At 42.5% G+C, this 18170-nt stretch overlaps 1 protein-coding gene across 1 annotated transcript in view; it reads left to right on the top strand.

Moving 5' to 3' along the window:
- The first annotated feature begins 1938 nt into the window (after positions 1 to 1938).
- Positions 1939 to 18170, top strand: part of LOC106581664 (ly6/PLAUR domain-containing protein 1) — a 58387-nt gene continuing 42155 nt past the window's right edge. Inside the window, exons 1-2 of the mRNA XM_014163865.3 lie at positions 1939 to 2138; positions 8014 to 8148. Of these exons, the coding sequence (XP_014019340.1) occupies positions 2090 to 2138; positions 8014 to 8148 (184 nt within the window). The 5' untranslated portion in view covers positions 1939 to 2089. The remainder of the gene's footprint in view (positions 2139 to 8013; positions 8149 to 18170) is intronic.

Below are 18170 nucleotides of genomic sequence, written 5' to 3' on the forward strand. Positions count from 1 at the left end.
GATTACAACATAACACTGTTGAAGGTAATATATTTTTTAAATGCTTTTGAATATGCTGATAATACGGGATGCTACGCTAGATAGCTAGCTACGTTTTGAAGAGAGAGCTTTTCAATTGTTATCTCTCCCCCTGTTTTCAGTCACAGTTGCGGACTGGATTAGGTGTGAGCTGTGCAGTGGTGGACTCATGAGTTGGGCTGCAAATTTACCGGGGATAGCTTTATTTGTGACCTATGTACAAATTAGCATTGTGCAATAGCAGAGCATAAGAGAGTTGCCACATCAATGTTACACTTGAGTTAATTAGTTAAGTTATTGTTATTAAATGGTATTCCAATGTCATTTAATGCTATTAGTTATATTTTATTCCAATAATCTATTCCAATGAATATTTTTTTTTATGAATTAAAAACAACTATTGAAAACATTTTGTTCCTGAACGTCATATTAAAGACGGCTGGATTTTAAAAATTTTGTCACGCCCTGATCTGTTTCACCTGTCCTTGTGCTTGTCTCCACCCCCCTCCAGGTGTCACCCATCTTCCCCATTATCCCCTGGGTACATAACTCATGTTCTCTGTTTGTCTGTTGCCAGTTCGTCAAGTCAACCAGCGGTTTGTCTCAGCTCCTGCTTTTCCACAGTTTCTCTTTTTTCTTGCACTCCTGGTTTTGACCCTTGCCTGTCCTGACTCTGAGCCCGCCTGCCTGACCTCTCTCGTGGGAGGCCCTTGCAGAACAAAGGGAACAACTACTTCAAGGTCTCAGAGCGAGTGACGTTCCCGATTGAAACGCTATTAGCACGCACCACGCTAACTAGCTAGCCATTTCACATCGGTTACATGTGCATAGCCACCATGGGTAACAAGGGTGCTGAGGGTGCTGCAGCACCTCCTGAAAATATGAATCTGAAATATATATATATATACTGTATATTAGAAAAAATCTATTTCCACAAAAGTAGTGCACTGGGCCTGTATTAGCAGAACGACGTAGCCCTCTGTAGTGTGGGCAAATTTATTTTTTTGGGGTGCCCATTGTCGTGCCATTCATCTGCCGCCATCATCTCATGTTTCAGCATGATAATCCACGGCTCCATTTCGCAATGATCTGTATACTCACCAGACATGTCACCCATTGAGCATGTTTAGGATGCTCTGGACTACATGTATGACAGCGTGTTCCAGTTCCCGCCAATATCCATCAAGTTTGCACAGCCGTGGAAGAGGAGTGGGACAACATTCCACCGGCCACAATCAACAGCCAGATCAACTCTAGGCAAAGGAGATGTGTTGCACTGCATGAGGGAAATGGGGGTCACACCAGATACTGACTGGTTTTCTGATCCATGCCCTTACCCTTTTTAAAGGTATATGTGACCAACAGATGCATATCTGTATAGCCAGTCATGTGAAATCCATAGATTAGGGCCTAATTTCTTTCTTTCATTGAACTGATTTCCTTATACAAACTGTAACTCAGTAAAATCTTTGAAATTGTTGCATGTAGCGTTTATTTTTGTTCAGTATATTACTGCATATTGACTAACCAATTGCAGTAAAATTAGATTAAATATAGTCATGATCAGTTTCATGTATTTCATTCAGGTAAATTTAGTAGATTGGCTTGATAGCAGCATTGACGTTGTTGGTTGGCTCGCATGCAAAACATGATGTTACACATCGTTCACTTTTGGGAAAACGAGTCCAGCCACTTGGTAGCTATCGTTAGTTCAAATAAACCTGAATTGTGTACTAATATTAAAAGTGCAACAGTAAACCATAAAGCAAAACCACCATAATGATGTCGGTGAAGAATTTAGGAACGACCGCCCAGTCAGAGGGTTCTCGGTTGAACGTAAACGCGCACCGGACAGTCCTTGCACTTTGAAACCCACGCCCATCGTGACGTGTGGCACCGCATGAAATGGAGTGAAAAGAGCGTGTCCCCTTAAAATCAGAGGTTTCCAGCGCTGGACGTGTATAGGAGGCTACCATGGACGTTCATCGGATCCATGTATGAACTCTAACTCTGAGCTCCTCTCAACTTTGCCAGGTCTAATGTTTTCTTACCAAGTGACACCAGCGAGAGAATGCGGTTGCTCACTTACACAAGTTTGTTCTGGTTTATGCTCAAGTCAGGTATGTTACCCACGGGATGTGTTAATTGCAATGCCAAGCGACTCTTGCAATTTTGGAACACAATAGCTAACCTACCTAAATTATTTGTAATAACATCATTGTACTAATTGTTTGTTTAACGATCTAACAATATTTGGAGAGGAAGAGAAGCTCAGGGTGGGTAATTGATGGCCAGTAGCCTACCATACAGTGCAGGCAATGATACTTGGTTATTTGTTAATGGAAAAAACATTTGGGGGTCATCCGTTGAACCCGTTATAGTAGCAAACTTTTCGGTACTATTTTGTAACATTTCCTACTGCGTCTTTACGCACGGTTTGGAACGTTTGTTGTGTGAACGCAAAATATTTTTTCACACCAGCTTGTGGATGTGAAGAGAACCAGACGGGCTTGATTTCAGATGGAAACGAATTGTTCGAAAATGTTTCATAAATAAGGGTAAACTACCCGTAGATTGAACCTGATGTGTATATTATGGTGTATTTGTTTTGTTTGAGAGTAGATTGCGGGTAGTTCAACATATGAATGTGTTTTGCTCACAAATACAGGAGTTTAATGCTAATAGAAGTGCGCTGTGCTACATATGAAATATTTCTGTCTGCCTGGCAAGAATGTTGTTTGATTTATCCCTGGAAGCTGGTTTGACTGATTTAGTGGAGAAATCCCCATGTACAGTGACATTACATTTTGCCTACTGTCTGCCATTTACTAACAGTTTAAGATGTACCCAAGCAGAACTCCAGAATATGTGACATTTGGATTGGGTATTGGCTACTGTTGCACACTGGATGACGGAAAGGGGGATACCTAGTCAGTTTTATAACTGAATGCATTCAACTGAAATGTGTCTTGCGCATTTAACCCAACCCCTCTTAATCAGAGAGTTGCGGGGGGCTGCCATAATCGACATCCATGTCTTCGGCACCCAGGGAACAAAGCAGTACTGATTGTGCAGTCATTCTTGTTCTCTTTCTTTGAGTCACTACTCAACTGATGATGGATTTAGTTGCTCTCTGTGTCGTAGTTGGTAGAAAGTGAATAGTCTGCATTTAGATTTTATTCAGGTCCATTTTCAAGTTGAATAAGGTCTGACAGGGCTTTCTTACACTCGTGATGAAAAATCGTATTTGCATCTACCATGTTGTAATATCTGATGATCTGTCAGGGGAGCACATTCTTCAACATGCACAGTGCATCAGGTAAATGTTTCTTTCCGTGTCTGCCGGTGCCAAGGTATATGGTTTTGGTGAATTACAACGCATACTTTATGATTATATGACTTAACCACAGTAATTGCAGCTACAGATAAGTAATTCAGGAATCTTGTCAACTCTAATAAGCCACTTTCACATTATCACCATTATCTATTCATCAACAGTGGTGTAAAGTACTTAAGTAAATGTACAGATACCCCAAAAATAAGTCGTTTTTGGGGTATCTGTACTTTACTTTACATATTTTTGACTACTTTTACTTCACTACATTACTTAAGAAAATATTGTACTTTTTACATTTTTCTATGACACCCAAAAGTACTTGTTACATTTTGAATGCTTGGCTGGACAGGAAAATATATCAATTCACACACTTATCAACTGAACATCCCTGGTCATCCATATTGCCTAAACACATGCTTCGTTTGTAAATGATGTTTAAATGTTGGAGTGTGCCTGTTGCTTTCCATAAAAAAAGGTGCCATCTGGTTTGCTTAATGTAAGGAATTTGAAATGATTAATACTTTTGATACATAAGTATATTTTAAACCAAATACTTTTACTCAAGTAGAATTTTACTGGGTGACTTTTACTTGAGTCATTTTCTATTAAGGTATCTTTACTTTTACTCAAGTATGACAGTTGGGTACTTTTTCCACCACTGTCCATCAATAAGATTGTCCCTTAATTTCTTAATCAGCTATGAATCATATTATGAAAAGGTATGCCTACATGCATTCACCTAAAAGGGTTCTTCTTCTAGTCCCCATAGAAGACCCCTTTGAAGAACCCTTTTTGGTTCCAATTAGAACCCTTTTTGGTTCCAATTAGAACCCTTTTTGGTTCCAATTAGAACCCTTTTTGGTTCCAATTAGAACTTAATGGGTTCTGGTATTTAATGGCGCCAAAGGAGATGGCTGCCGTTTTACAATCCCGTAACCAATTGTGCTATTGTGTTTTCTTTTTTCTTTTCGTTATTTGTAACTTATTTTGAACATAATGTTTCTGCCACCGTGTCTTATGACCAAAAAGAGCTTCTTGATATCAGGGCAACGATTACTCACCCTGTACTGGAGGAATTCTTCTTCAATGAGTCGGACGGGAAGGATTTACACCAGACACCCGACAAGGCCCTCATCCCCGTCATTTGCAGGAGGAAAAGATGAAGATATCGTGGACGACGGTCCGGGTGCTTTGTAAGGATCCGTCGCTGAGAGGGTAATCTACCTTTACCATCGGTCTTATTAGCCAATGTTCAATCAATCGATAATAAAATAGACGAACTACGAGCACGTATATCCTACCAACAGGACATTACAAATTGTAATATCTTATGTTTCACCGAGTCGTGGCTGAACGACGATGTGATTAACATACAGCTGGTGGGTTTTAAGCATTTTCATCAGGATAGAACAGCGGCTGGTAAGACAAGAGGTGGCGGTCTATGTTTATTTGTTTGCTGTTGCATGAAATCTAAGGAAGTCTCGAGGGTTTGTTCGCCTGAGGTAGAGTATCTCATGATAAGCTGTAGACCACACTATTTACCAAGAGTTTATCTGTATTTTTCGTAGCTGTCGATATACCACCGCAGACCAATGCTGGCACTAAGACCGCACTCAATGAGCTCTATACGGCCATAAGCAAACAGGAAAACGCTCATCCAGAGGTGGCACTCCTAGTGGTTGGGGACTTTAATGCAGGGAAACAAATCAGTTATACCTAATTTCTATCAGCTTGTTAAATGTGCAACTAGAGGGAAAAAAAATCTAGACCAGCTTTACTCCACACAGAAACGTGTACAAAGCTCTCCCTTGCCCTCCATTTGGCAAATCTGACCACAATTCTATCCTCGTGATTCCTGCTTTCAAGCAAAAACTAAAGCAGGATGCACCAGTGACTTGGTCAATAAGAAAGTGGTCAGATGATCAGATGCTAAGCTACAGGACTGTTTTGCTAGCACAGACTGGAATATGTTCCAGGACTCTTCTGATGGCATTGAGGAGTACACCACATCCGTCACTGGCTTCATTAATAAGTGCATCGATGACGTCATCCCCATAGTGACCATACGTACATACCCCAACCAGAAGCCATGGATTACAGGCAACATCCGCACTGAGTTTAAAGGTAGAGCTGCCGCTTTCAAGGAGCGGGACTCTAACCCAGAATCCTATAAGAAATCCCGCTATGCCCTCCGACGTACCATCAAACTGGCATACAGGACTAAGATTGAATCGTACTACACCGACTCTGGCGCTCGTCGGATGTGGCAGGGCAAACTATTACAGACTACAAAGGGAAGCACAGCCACAAGCTGCCCAGTGACACGAACCTACCAGACAAGGTAAATTACTTCTATGCTCGCTTTGAGGCAAGTAGCACTGAAACATGTATGACAGCACCAGCTGTTCTGGATGACTGTGTGATCACGCTGTCCGTAGCCAATATAAGTAAGACGTTTAAACAGGTCAACATTCACAAGTCCACAGGGCCAGATGGATTACCAGGACGTGTACGCAATACCATAGTGCCCTCAAAGCTCATCACTAAGCTAAGGACCCTGGGACTAAACACCTCGCTCTGAAACTGGATACTGGACTTCCTGACGGGCCGCCCCCAGGTGGTGAGTGTAGGGAACACATCCGCCACGCTGATCCTCAACACGGGGGCCCCTCAGGGGTGTGTGCTCAGTCTCCTCCTGTCTCCTCCCTGTTCACTCATGACTGCATGGCCAGGCACAACTCCAACACCATCATCAAGTTTGCCGATGACACAACTGTTGTAGGCCTGATTACCGACAATGATGAGATAGCCCATAGGGAGGAGGTCAGAGACGTGGTTGTGTGGTGCCAGGACAACAACCTCCCCCTCAACGTGATCAAGACAAAGGAGATGATTGTGGACTACAGGAAAAGGAGGACCGAGCTTGCCCCCATTCTCAGCGACAGGGCTGTAGTGGAACCGGTTGAGAGCTTCAAGTTCCTTGGTGTCCACATCACCAGCAAACTATCATGGTCCAAACACACTAAGACAGTCGAGAAGAGATGGCAAGACAAAGCCTATTCCCCCTCAGGAGACTGAAAAGATTTGGCATGGGTCCTCAGATCTTCAAAAGGTTCTACAGCTGCACCATCGAGAGCATCCTGAGTGGTATGGCAACTGCTCAGCCTCCGACCGCAAGGCACTACAGAGGGTAGTTCGAATGGCCCAGTACATCACTGGGGCCAAGCTTCCTGCCATCCAGGACCCCTATATCAGGCATTGTCAGAGGATGGCCATAAAAATTGTCAAAGACTCCAGCCACCCTAGTCATAGACTGATCTCTCTACTACCGTATGGCAAGCTGTACCGGAGCGCCAAGTCTAGGTCCAAAATGCTTCTTAATAGCTTCTACCCCCCCAAAGCCATAAGACTCCTGAACCACTGATCAAAGTGCTACCCAGACCCCTCTCTTACGCTGCTGCTACTCTGTTTATAATCTGCGTATAGTCACTTTAACTCTACCTACATGTACATATTACCTCAACTAACCGGTGCCCCAGCACATTGACTCTGTACCGGTACACCCTGTATATAGCCTTGCTTGTTATTTTACTGCTGCTGTTTAATTATTTGTTACTTTTTTTTTCTTTTATCTATTTTTTACTTAGTACTTAAAAAATGCTTCTTAACTTAAAGCATTGTTGGTTAAGGGCTTGTAAGTAAGCATTCCACTGTAATGTCTACACCTGTTGTATTCAGCGCATGTCACAAATGTTGATTTATGTAGAACCCTTTCCCCAGAGGGTTCTACATGTAACCCAAAATAGTTCTACCTGGAACCAAAAAGGGTTATCTTATGGGTACAGCCGAATAACCTTTTTTTGGAACCCTTTTTTTCTATGAGTGTAGTAGAGTTTGGACATATCAGCACATATATTTGTGAACTGTTTGGTAGTATTACCATGCCATATGTCCTCTGTACAGTATATTTCATTGTCCATGGTGTAACAGGCACGTACTGCACACCGATTAGTATCACCTCTCTAGTCAGTATGTATTACACCGGTGCTGGCTTGTCTCGTTAGTAGTAAGGTGTTTCACCTGTGCTGGCCCAGGTGCTTTTTAAGAGTGGCTGGCCCAGTACTCCAGGTATCTTGATAGATTCGATGGGTTAACACTTTTAGTTGGCGCTCCCTATTTAGATTCCTAGACAATCTGTTATCTGATTTCCCTGACTTAGTTTTGCTCTACCTTTTTGGTTTGCTTCCTGTCTTTAAGTTTGGCCTGGGCTTTTCTTTTGTTTACCTCATCTTGGGCAAATTTAGTGGCTGCTCATGGTGGGTCTCTTTTTTTTCTTTTATTTTGTATTTTTCAATTATTTTTTTAATCTTTTTTTTTAAGGTCCAGTTTTTGTTGCTCGTCAACTTTCAGTGGACCCCCGTCATAAGTGTCTTTCAGATCCCTTTCTAAACCCCCATCTGTTTTGGTTGTTGGTCCACTGACTTTTAGTTCATTCATCTTTTTGAGTGACTTTTTTTTGGTTTTCTTGCTGGGGAATGTAACAATGGGTATACCAGTGTCTCACTTTATACTTTTGTATTGTACTTTGCAATTCATGCAGGTAAGTCAATAAAGAACAGATTTGGAATGACAACCTGTGTTCCTCCTGTATGTTGTAGGGCTGGCTCTGCAGATCCAGTGTTATCAGTGTGAAGAGGTCACTCAAAATGACTGCTCCACACCTGAGTTCATCGTTAACTGCACTATCAACGTTCAGGACATGTGCCAGAAGGAGGTATTAGTGACAGAAGACGGTAAGCCAAATGTGATATGAATTTACTTGACTTAAACCCTTCTACTCTGTGAGGAACATACAATACGTCTTCCTATCTGAGAAAGAGTTGTTTTGGTGGTTTGTTGTTGCTGACGAATGTGTTGATCTTTCCGCAAGGTGCCTTCTATCTGTAATGTGTACAAACATTATACATAAATAGGTGGATATACGCTCTGTCTTGAATAATAAATGAATGCATCCAAATGAACATCCACCTGCTGCTGGACAGCCAACTTCTATCGTCTACTGGGTTCACAGACCTGGGATCAGTAGAGTTTGAATTAGCCCACGGTTAGTCAATGGTTTTGATGAAAGGCGAAATTATTGCAGTGCAGCATTAAATCAGTATTCAAAATCATAGTCAGTTAACCATAATGACTGTGACGAATGTGAAATTATAATATTAAAAACATTCATCAGAGCCATTATGGCCAAGTCAGAGTTGTAATCTCAACTAATACACATGATCCTTTGTATTGTTTAATTTGTGTGGTTTTTATAGCTTTGAACAAAAACATTCACAAAAACTAAGTAGTGAGTAGAAGGGAAATCATGTTTAACCTTTTCAAGTGTGAGTTCCAAATTACTCTAACGGTCGCCCCAGCGTTATTTTTTTTTATATATATGTGCGTGATGTCAATGCACTCACTGTTCCAAAATGTGATTGTTATACAATAGGACAGTTAACCCGCACTGCCTTCAAACCAAGGTACGCTGCCTGCTAATTATCTATGTTTCAACTAGTCAATTTCAAATAATTTTCTAACAGTTTGAATTGAGGTGTGTTCCGCCTCATTAATTCACATAACAAATAGCCCATTTCACTGTTGCGGAGCATTTATTTGATGCTTTACTGAGCTGGACAAACTTCTCTCTTCAACGATAGCCCAAGTATCTCTCCAGTGTTTCCAAAGATCAAGTATGAAGGCAATGCGCATCTCCAGTCAAAATAGGCCTTGCACAAACTTTTTCCTCCGGGACATTTTCTGGATGGCGCCCACATTGCCTTCATTGTTTTCCTTACAAACTGGACTTTGGACGTGTCGTTCTACCAAAGTAAGAGGCTTATTTTCTGTATTTCGTGTTGTTTCTATAGTAGCACACCAAATGTATGTATGGATCATAATGTATTTTCTGTTTAATTAATGTGTTTTCAAGTACTGGTGACAGATCATGCATTCCAGTTCTTACATAGATTGTAATGGACACGTGTGTGTGTGTGATACTTTTTTGAAAGTTGTACTGATTATGATGAGTTAATACTAAGCTATGTGTGGCGCCATGTTTGTTGACATTATACAATGCATTCTGGTTGTCACGTAAGCATTGGTCAGACCAAAGATGTTATTACAAGGGATAGTTCACTTGACTGACATATGGTGTATTGAAGACAACTGGGAACTCAGTAAAATACTAGGTCAAATCATGACGTCAGTGATCTTCAGGTTGGAAAGTCGGAGCTCTAGATAGAGGCTTGGGTTGGATGACCGTTCAATACAACTTTTCAGTCAGACCTAGTTTTTCAGATTTCCCAGTTGTCGTGAACCCACAGAAGTCAGATTTCCCAGTTCTGAACGCGGCATCAGTCTAACTTTGGCACCTCAGAGTTACCAGCTTAGACCCTCCTTTATTTTATTTAGCATATAAACTTCTCCTGTGTTTGCCCCCCATTTATTGATAGAAGATTTATCATAGTAATATTTCCTGCATCATATCCCTCCACAATACCTTCCCCCATGGACTTGAACACCCCCCACATATGAAATGAATCCCCCTAAAATGGTTTCATCCCTGTTTTAGCTTTTGCGCTACGGTTAGGCAGTAGGCTTGTATTTGGTCTGATGTTCCGAGGTAAAGTTTTATTTGCTTTGTGATTTGTCAACGTTAAATGACTTGTCAAGTCCGTCTGGATTACTGCAACTCGCTGTTGGCTGGGCTCCCTGCCTGTGCCATTAAACCCCTACAACTCATCCAGAATGCCGCAGCCCGTCTGGTGTTCAACCTTCCCAAGTTCTCTCACGTCACCCCGCTCCTCCGCTCTCTCCACTGGCTTCCAGTTGAAGCTCGCATCCGCTACAAGACCATGGTGATTGCCTACGGAGCTGTGAAGGGAACGGCACCTCCATACCTTCAGGCTCTGATCAGGCCCTACACCCAAACAAGGGCACTGCGTTCATCCACCGCTGGCCCCCCCTACCTCTGAGGAAGCACAGTTCCCGCTCAGCCCAGTCAAAACTGTTCGCTGCTCTGGCACGCCAATGGTGGAACAAGCTCCCTCACGACGCCAGGACAGCGGAGTCAATCACCACCTTCCGGAGACACCTGAAACCCCACCTCTTTAAGGAATACCTAGGATAGGATAAAGTAATCTTTCTAACCCCCCCCCCCTTAAAAGATTTAGATGCACTATTGTAAAGTGGTTGTTCCACTGGATATCATAAGGTGAATGCACCAATTTGTAAGTCGCTGGATAAGAGCGTCTGCTAAATGACTTAAATGTAATGTAAATGTAATGTGCTCTGGTTCTTGAATACACTGCAACAAGTACATTGAAGATTTGTATTATGCTGAAAAGTGGCTAAACTAAGTTCACATTGTTCAGGCAATGGGCACAGCCATCTTTGACTTTTTATTTGTGTCTTAAAGTGAATTCTGGGATTAGGGAGTTTTCGCCAAGTCCAACATAAACAAACGTGGCTGCCATTATAAAGAATGTATGTGCTGTTAGCTTAGCTGACGCATCTCTTTTCTAAACAAAATATTTTCCCCTTGTGCTCACCAGAGATGTGGTACATTGTAAACAAGTCTAGCTGTCAGGTCGCAAACTTTGTCTTTTTTTTTGTCAGCGCAACCTGTTATTTAGACTGGTTTATGGAATGAATTTAGCTGTGGATATGTTCTGTGTGATGTTTGGATTATGAAGTTCACATTTATCTTATACAATAAAGGGTGAACTTGAGGACAAAGTTGTGAAGACTTTTATTTCCCATCAGTACAAAACATTTTAGATGCTTTTCAGACAACAATGCTGTTTAGGCGTGTATGTTGCATCATACGTTCTGTTGCTACTGTTCCAATTGCATAATTGTGATCGTATGCTGCAGGGACCAGTCAACAATGATCACAAATGTGATCGTATGCGTCAAAGGGTTAACAGTGAAAATAATCAAATAAAATGTTATTCGTATACACGTGTAGGCTAACAGTGAAATGCTTACTTACGAGCCAGTCCCAACAATGCAGAGTGAAATAAAATAGAGAAATAAGTAATAACCCTTTCTAAAACAAGTAGTAATACACAATGACTAACTCTGCTATATACACGGGATACCAGTACTGAGTTGCTGTGCAGGTGTACGAGGTAATTGAGGTAGATATGTACATATACAGTGGGGGGGGGGAAGTATTTGATCCCCTGCTGATTTTGTACGTTTGCCCACTGACAAAGGATCAGTCTATAATTTTAATGGTAGGTTTATTTGAACAGTGAGAGACTGAATAACAACAAAAATATCCAGAAAAATGCATGTCAGAAATCTTAAATTGATTTGCATTTTAATTTGGTAAATAATTATTTGACCCCCTCTCAATCTGTAAGATTTCTGGCTCCCAGGTGTCTTTTATACAGGTAACGAGCTGAGATTAGGAGCACACTCTTAAAGGGAGTGCTCCTAACCGCAGCTTGTTACCTGTAAAAAAAGACACCTGTCCACAGAAGCAATCAATCAATCAGATTCCAAACTCTCCACCATGGCCAAGACCAAAGAGCTCTCCAAGGATGTCAGGGACGAGATTGTAGACCTACACAAGGCTGGAATGGGCTACAAGACCATCGCCAAGCAGCTTGGTGAGAAGGTGACAACATTTTGGTGCGATTATTCGCAAATGGAAGAAACACAAATGAACTGTAGATATCCCTCGGCCTGGCGCTCCATGCAAGATCTCACCTCGTGGAGTTGCAATGATCATGAGAACAGTGAGGAATCAGCCCAGAACTACATGGGAGGATCTTGTCAATGATCTCAAGGCAGCTGGGACCATAGTCACCAAGAAAACAATTGGTAACACACTACGCCGTGAAGGACTGAAATCCTGCAGCGCCCGCAAGGTCCCCCTGCTCAAGAAAGCACATATACATGCCCATCTGAAGTTTGCCAATGAACATCTGAATGATTCAGAGGACAACTGGGTGAAAGTGTTGTGGTCAGATGAGACCAAAATGGAGCTCTTTGACATCAACTCAACTCGCCGTGTTTGGAGGAGGAATGCCGCCTATGACCCCAAGAACACCATCTCCACCGTCACATGGAGGTGGAAACATTCTTTGGGGGTGTTTTTCTGCAAAGGGGACAGGACACATTCACCGCATCAAAGGAAGGGGCCATGTACTGTCAAATCTTGGGTTAAGAACCTCCTTCCCTCAGCCAGGGCATTGAAAATGGGTCGTGAATGGATATTCCAGCATGACTATGACCCAAAACACACGGCCAAGGCAACAAAGGACTGGCTCAAGAAGAAGCACATTAAGGTCCTGGAGTGGCCTAGCCAGTCTCCAGACCTTAACCTCTTGGGGCTAGGTGGGACGCTAGCGTGCCACCCGTGGTGCACTCCATCAACAGCAGGTGCATTTCAAGAGCGGCAAATTTGAATCCAAATAAATGTCAAAATTCAAATTTTTCAAAAATACAACTATGTTACACCATTTGAAAGATAAACATCTCCTTAATCTAACCACGTTTTACGATTTCAAAAAGGTTTTACGGCGAAAGCATAAATTTAGAGTATGTTAGGACAGTACATTTACAAGAGTTGTGTGTAATGTTTTGTCAAGTCAAAGACAGGGTCACCAAAACCATAAAACCAGCTAAAATGATACACTAACCTTTTACAATCTCCATCAGATGACACTCCTAGGACATTATGTTAGACAATGCATGCATTTTTAGTTCTATCAAGTTGATATTTATATCCAAAAACAGCGTTTTACTATGGCATTGATGTTGAGGAAATCGTTTCCCTCCAATAACCGGCAGTCAAGTCAGCGTCACAAATTAAATAATTAAAATTAGAAAACATTGGTAAAATATTATATTGTCATTTAAAGAATTATAGATTTACATCTTTTGAACGCAATCAACTTGCCAGATTTAAAAATAACCTTACTGGGAAATCACACTTTGCAATAATCTGAGCACTGTGCCCAGAAAAATACGCGTTGCGATACAGACTAGACGTCATGTTGGGGAGATCTAAAATCGAAAATACTATGTAAATAATCCATTACCTTTGATTCTCTTCATCAGATGTCACTTCCAGGTATCACAGGTCCATAACGAATGTAGTTTTGTTCAAAAAAGCTCATCATTTATGTCCAAAAATCTCCGTCTCGTTAGCACATGATGTAAGCCAGCCGGACTTCTCGTCATGAACGAGGGGAAAAAATATATTTCCGTTCGTTCAAACATGTCAAACGTTGTATAGCATAAATCATTAGGGCCTTTTTTAACCAGAACATGAATAATATTCAAGGTGGACGAATGCATACTCTTTTATAACCTATTGGAACGAGGGTACCCAACATGAAGTAGCGCGCCAGGTGTCTAATGGGACATCACCGTTCCATGGCTCTTGTTCGGTCAGATCTCCCTCCAGAAGACTCAAAACACTTTGTAAAGGCTGGTGACATCTAGTGGAAGCAATAGGAAGTGCCAAAATATTCCTAAACCCCTGTGTTTTTCAATGGGATAGGTTTAAAGTCAATACAACACATCAGGTATCCACTTCCTGTCAGAAAATGTCTCAGGGTTTTGCCTGCCAAATGAGTTCTGTTATACTCACAGACACCATTCAAACAGTTTTGGAAACTTTAGAGTGTTTTCTATCCATATATAATAAGTATATGCATATTCTAGTTACTGGGTAGGATTAGTAACCAGATTAAATCGGGTACATTTTTTTTATCCAGACGTGCAAATGCTGCCCCCTAGACCCAACAGGTTAATCCCATAGAAAATCTGTGGAGGGAGCTGAAGGTTCGAGTTGCCACACGTCAGCCTCGAAACCTTAATGACTTGGAGAAGATCTGCAAAGAGGAGTGGGACAAAATCCCTCCTGAGATGTGTGCCAACCTGATGGCCAACTACAAGAAACGTCTGACCTCTGTGATTGCCAACAAGGATTTTGCCACCAAGTACTAAGTCATGTTTTGCAGAGGGGTCAAATACTTATTTCCCTCATTAAAATGCTAATCTTTTTCTAACATTTTTGACATGCGTTTTTCTGGAATTTTTTGTTCTGTCTATCACTGTTCAAATAAACCTACTATTAAAATTACAGACTGATCATTTCTTTGTAAGTGGGCAAACATACAAAATCAGCAGGGGATCAAATACTTTTTCCCCCACTGTAACCAGGAATGAAGTGACTAGGCAACATGGTAGATAATAAACAGTACCAGCAGCGTATGTGGTGAGTAAACAAGGGTCAGTGCAGATAACCAAATAGCTATACAGACTAACTATTTTGCAGCAGTCTTATTTTCTACTTTGTAGAATAATTGTGAAGATTTCAAAACTATGAAATAAAACATATGGAATCATGTAGTAACCAAAAAAGTGTTAAACAATGATCGGCTGTTTTCTCTTTGCTTATTTGAGCTGTTCTTGCCATAATATGGACTTGGTCTTTTACCAAATAGCCCTATCTTCTGTATACCAGCCCTACCTTGTCACAACACAACTGATTAGCTCAAAGGCATTAAGAAGGAAAGAAATTCCACAAATGAACTTTTAACAAGGCACACCAGTTAATTGAAATTCATTCCAGGTGACTACCTCATGAAGCTGGTTGAGAGAATGCCAAGAGTGTGCAAAGCTGTCAAGGCAAAGGGTGGCTACTTTGAAGAATCTCAAATAAAAAATATTGATTTGTTTAACACTTTTTGGTTACTACATGATTTCATACAGTATGTTATTTCATAATTTTGTCTTCACTGTTATTCTACAATGTACAAATAAACAAAAACTTGAATGAGTAGGTGTCAACTTTTGACTGTGTGCTTTTTAATTTTTTCAATATTTAACTAGGCAAGTCCGTTAAACAAATTCTTATTTACATTGATGGCCTACCAAAAGGCTTCCTGCGGGGACAGGGGCTGGGCAAATTTTTGTGGGGACAAAACCCACCATGACAAGAGACAACACTACATAGCACTAAGACAACAACACAGCATGGTAGCAACACAACATGACATCAATATGGTAGAAACACAACATGGCAGCAGCACAACATGGTAGCAGCACAAAACATGGTACAAACATTATTGGGCACAGACAACGGCACAAAGGGCAAGAAGGTAGAGACAGCAATACATCATGTGAAGCAGCCACAGCTGTCAGTAAGTGTCCATGATTGAGTCTTTGAATGAAGAGATTGAGAACTGTCCAGTTTGAGTGTTTGCAGCTCGTTTCAGTCACTAGCTTTAGCGAACGGAAAAGAGCGGCCCAGGAATGTGTGTGCTTTGGGGACCTTTAACAGAATGTTACTGGCAGAACAGGTGTTGTAGGAGGATGAGGGCTGCAGTAGATATCCCAAATATGGGGGAGCATCAACCAAGTGGGTCTTGCGACAGGTATACAGAGATGACCAGTTTACAGAGGAGTATAGAGTGCAGTGATATGTCCTATAAGGGGCATTGGTGGACAATCTGATGGCCGAATGGTAAAGAACATCTAGCTGTTTGAGAGCACCCTTGAGAGCACCCTTACCTACCAATCTATAAATTATGTCTCCATAATCTAGCATGGGTAGAATGGTCATCTGAATCCAGGTTAGTTTGGCAGCTGGGGTGAAAGAGGAGCGATTTATGATAAATCTAGACTTTATCCTGCAGCTTTGATATGTGCTGAGAGCAGGACAGTGTACCATCTAGCCATATTCCAAAGTATTTGTATCAGGTGACTACCTCAAGCTCTAAACCCTCAGAGGTAGTAATCACATCTGTGGGGAGAGGGGCATTCTTCTTACCAAACCACATGGCCTTTTTGTTTTGGAGGTGTTCAGAACAAGGTTACGAGCAGAAAAAGCTTGTTGGATGCGAAGAAAGCTTTGTTGTAGAGCATTTAACACAAAATCCGGGGAGGGACCAGCTGAGTATAAGACTGTATAATCTGCATATAAACGGATGAGAGAGCTTCCTACTGCCTGAGCTATGTTGTTGATGTAAATTGAGAAGAGCGTGTGGCCTAGGATTGAGCCTTGGGGTACTCCCTTGGTGACAGGCAGTGGCTGAGATGGCAGATGTTCTGACTTTAGTTAGCAAACCAGGCCAAAGACACCAATACTCCTTAGCTGGCCCACAATAATGGAATTGTCTACCGTATCAAAAGCTTTGGCCAAGTCAATAAAAATAGCAGCGCAACATTGCTTAGAATCAAGAGCAATGGTGACATCGTTGAGGACCTTTCATGTTGAAGTGACACATCCATAACCTGAGCGGAAACAAAATTGCATACCAGAGAGAATATTATAGACATCAAGAAACCCAGTCAGTTGATTATTGACAAGTTTTTTTACCACACTTTTGATAAACAGGAAAACATAGAAATGGGCCTATAACAGTTAGGATAAACTTGATCTCCCCCTTTTAAATCATGGATGCACCGTGGCTGCCTTCCACGCAATGGGAACCTTCCCAGAGAGGAGAGACAGGCTTGGTGATGATAGGGGCAGCAACTTTAAAGAAGAAAAGGTCTAAACCATCTTACCAAGATGTTTTTTGGGGGTCAAGTTTAAGGAGCTCCTTTAGCACCTCGGACTCAGTGACCACCTGCAGAGAGAAACTTTGTAGTGGGGCAGGGGAAAAAAGGTATCATGTTTCAGGGAAGACCCAAATGCAGACAAGTCAAAATTACAAAAGTTTATTACTAGAACAGGGGGCAGGCAAAACGACAGGTCAAGGGCAGGCAGAGGTCAGTAATCCAGGGTGGTGTGACAAGGTACAGAAACGGCAGTCAGGGTTAGGGCAGGCAGAATAGTCAAAGCCAGGAAAACTAGAAACAGTCAGGAGCAAGGGGAAAAACTGGAACGCTTGACTAACAAAACGAACTGGCAACAGACAGAACACAGGTATAAATACGCTGGGGAAGATGGGCGAGACCTGGAGGGGGGTGAAACATATCAGGGTATGACAGTACTCCTCTGCCCCCTCCCTCTAGGGGCGCCACCTGGTGTCCTACCTTGGGTCATACCTGGTTGACCGGGGTGCAGGCGTTGGAAATCAGTGATGAGGCCTGGGGCCAGATGTCCCTAGCAGGAACCCAGCACCTCTCCTCCGGGCCATAACCCTCCGTCAACCAGGTACTGCAATCCCCTGCCCAGAGATTGAACCTTCAGGTGACAAAGGGCTGTGAGACATGGGTTTGATCCTAGACATATGAAAAGTGGGATGTATACAGAGGGTACGGGGCAACAGAAGACAAAGAGCAGTGGGGCTAATGATCTTGGAGATTGGGAAAGGGCCGATTAAACCTGGGGGAATGTTTGCGGGACTCCACCCGGAGGGCCAGATCTCAGGTGGACAGCCATACGCTCTGCCCGAGATGATACAGGGGAGCCGGGGTCCGGTGGCAGTCTGTTTCTCGTTGATACCTGGAGATACCTGGATACCGGGCTCTCTCCCAGGCACGACGACAGCGGCGGACAAACATCTGGCCCGACGGTATGCCAACCTCTTGCTCCGGGAAGAGCGGGGGCTGATAACCCAGGGAACACTCAAAGGGCGAGAGACCCGTGGCAGAGCAAGGAAGGGTGTTCCGGGCATATTCAACCTAGACTAGTTGCTGGCTTCAGGTGGTGGGGTTGGCAGAGACCAGGCAGCGAAGAGTTGTCTCCAGGTCTTGGTTGGCTTGCTCCGACTGGCCGTTGGACTTGGGGTGGAACCCGGAGGACAGGCTGGCCGATGACCCAATGAGTGTGCAGAATGCCTTCCAGAACCGGTACAAG

This window comes from Salmo salar, chromosome 21 (genome assembly GCF_965601325.2).
Source record: "Salmo salar chromosome 21, fSalSal1, whole genome shotgun sequence".
Lineage (NCBI taxonomy): Eukaryota > Metazoa > Chordata > Actinopteri > Salmoniformes > Salmonidae > Salmo > Salmo salar.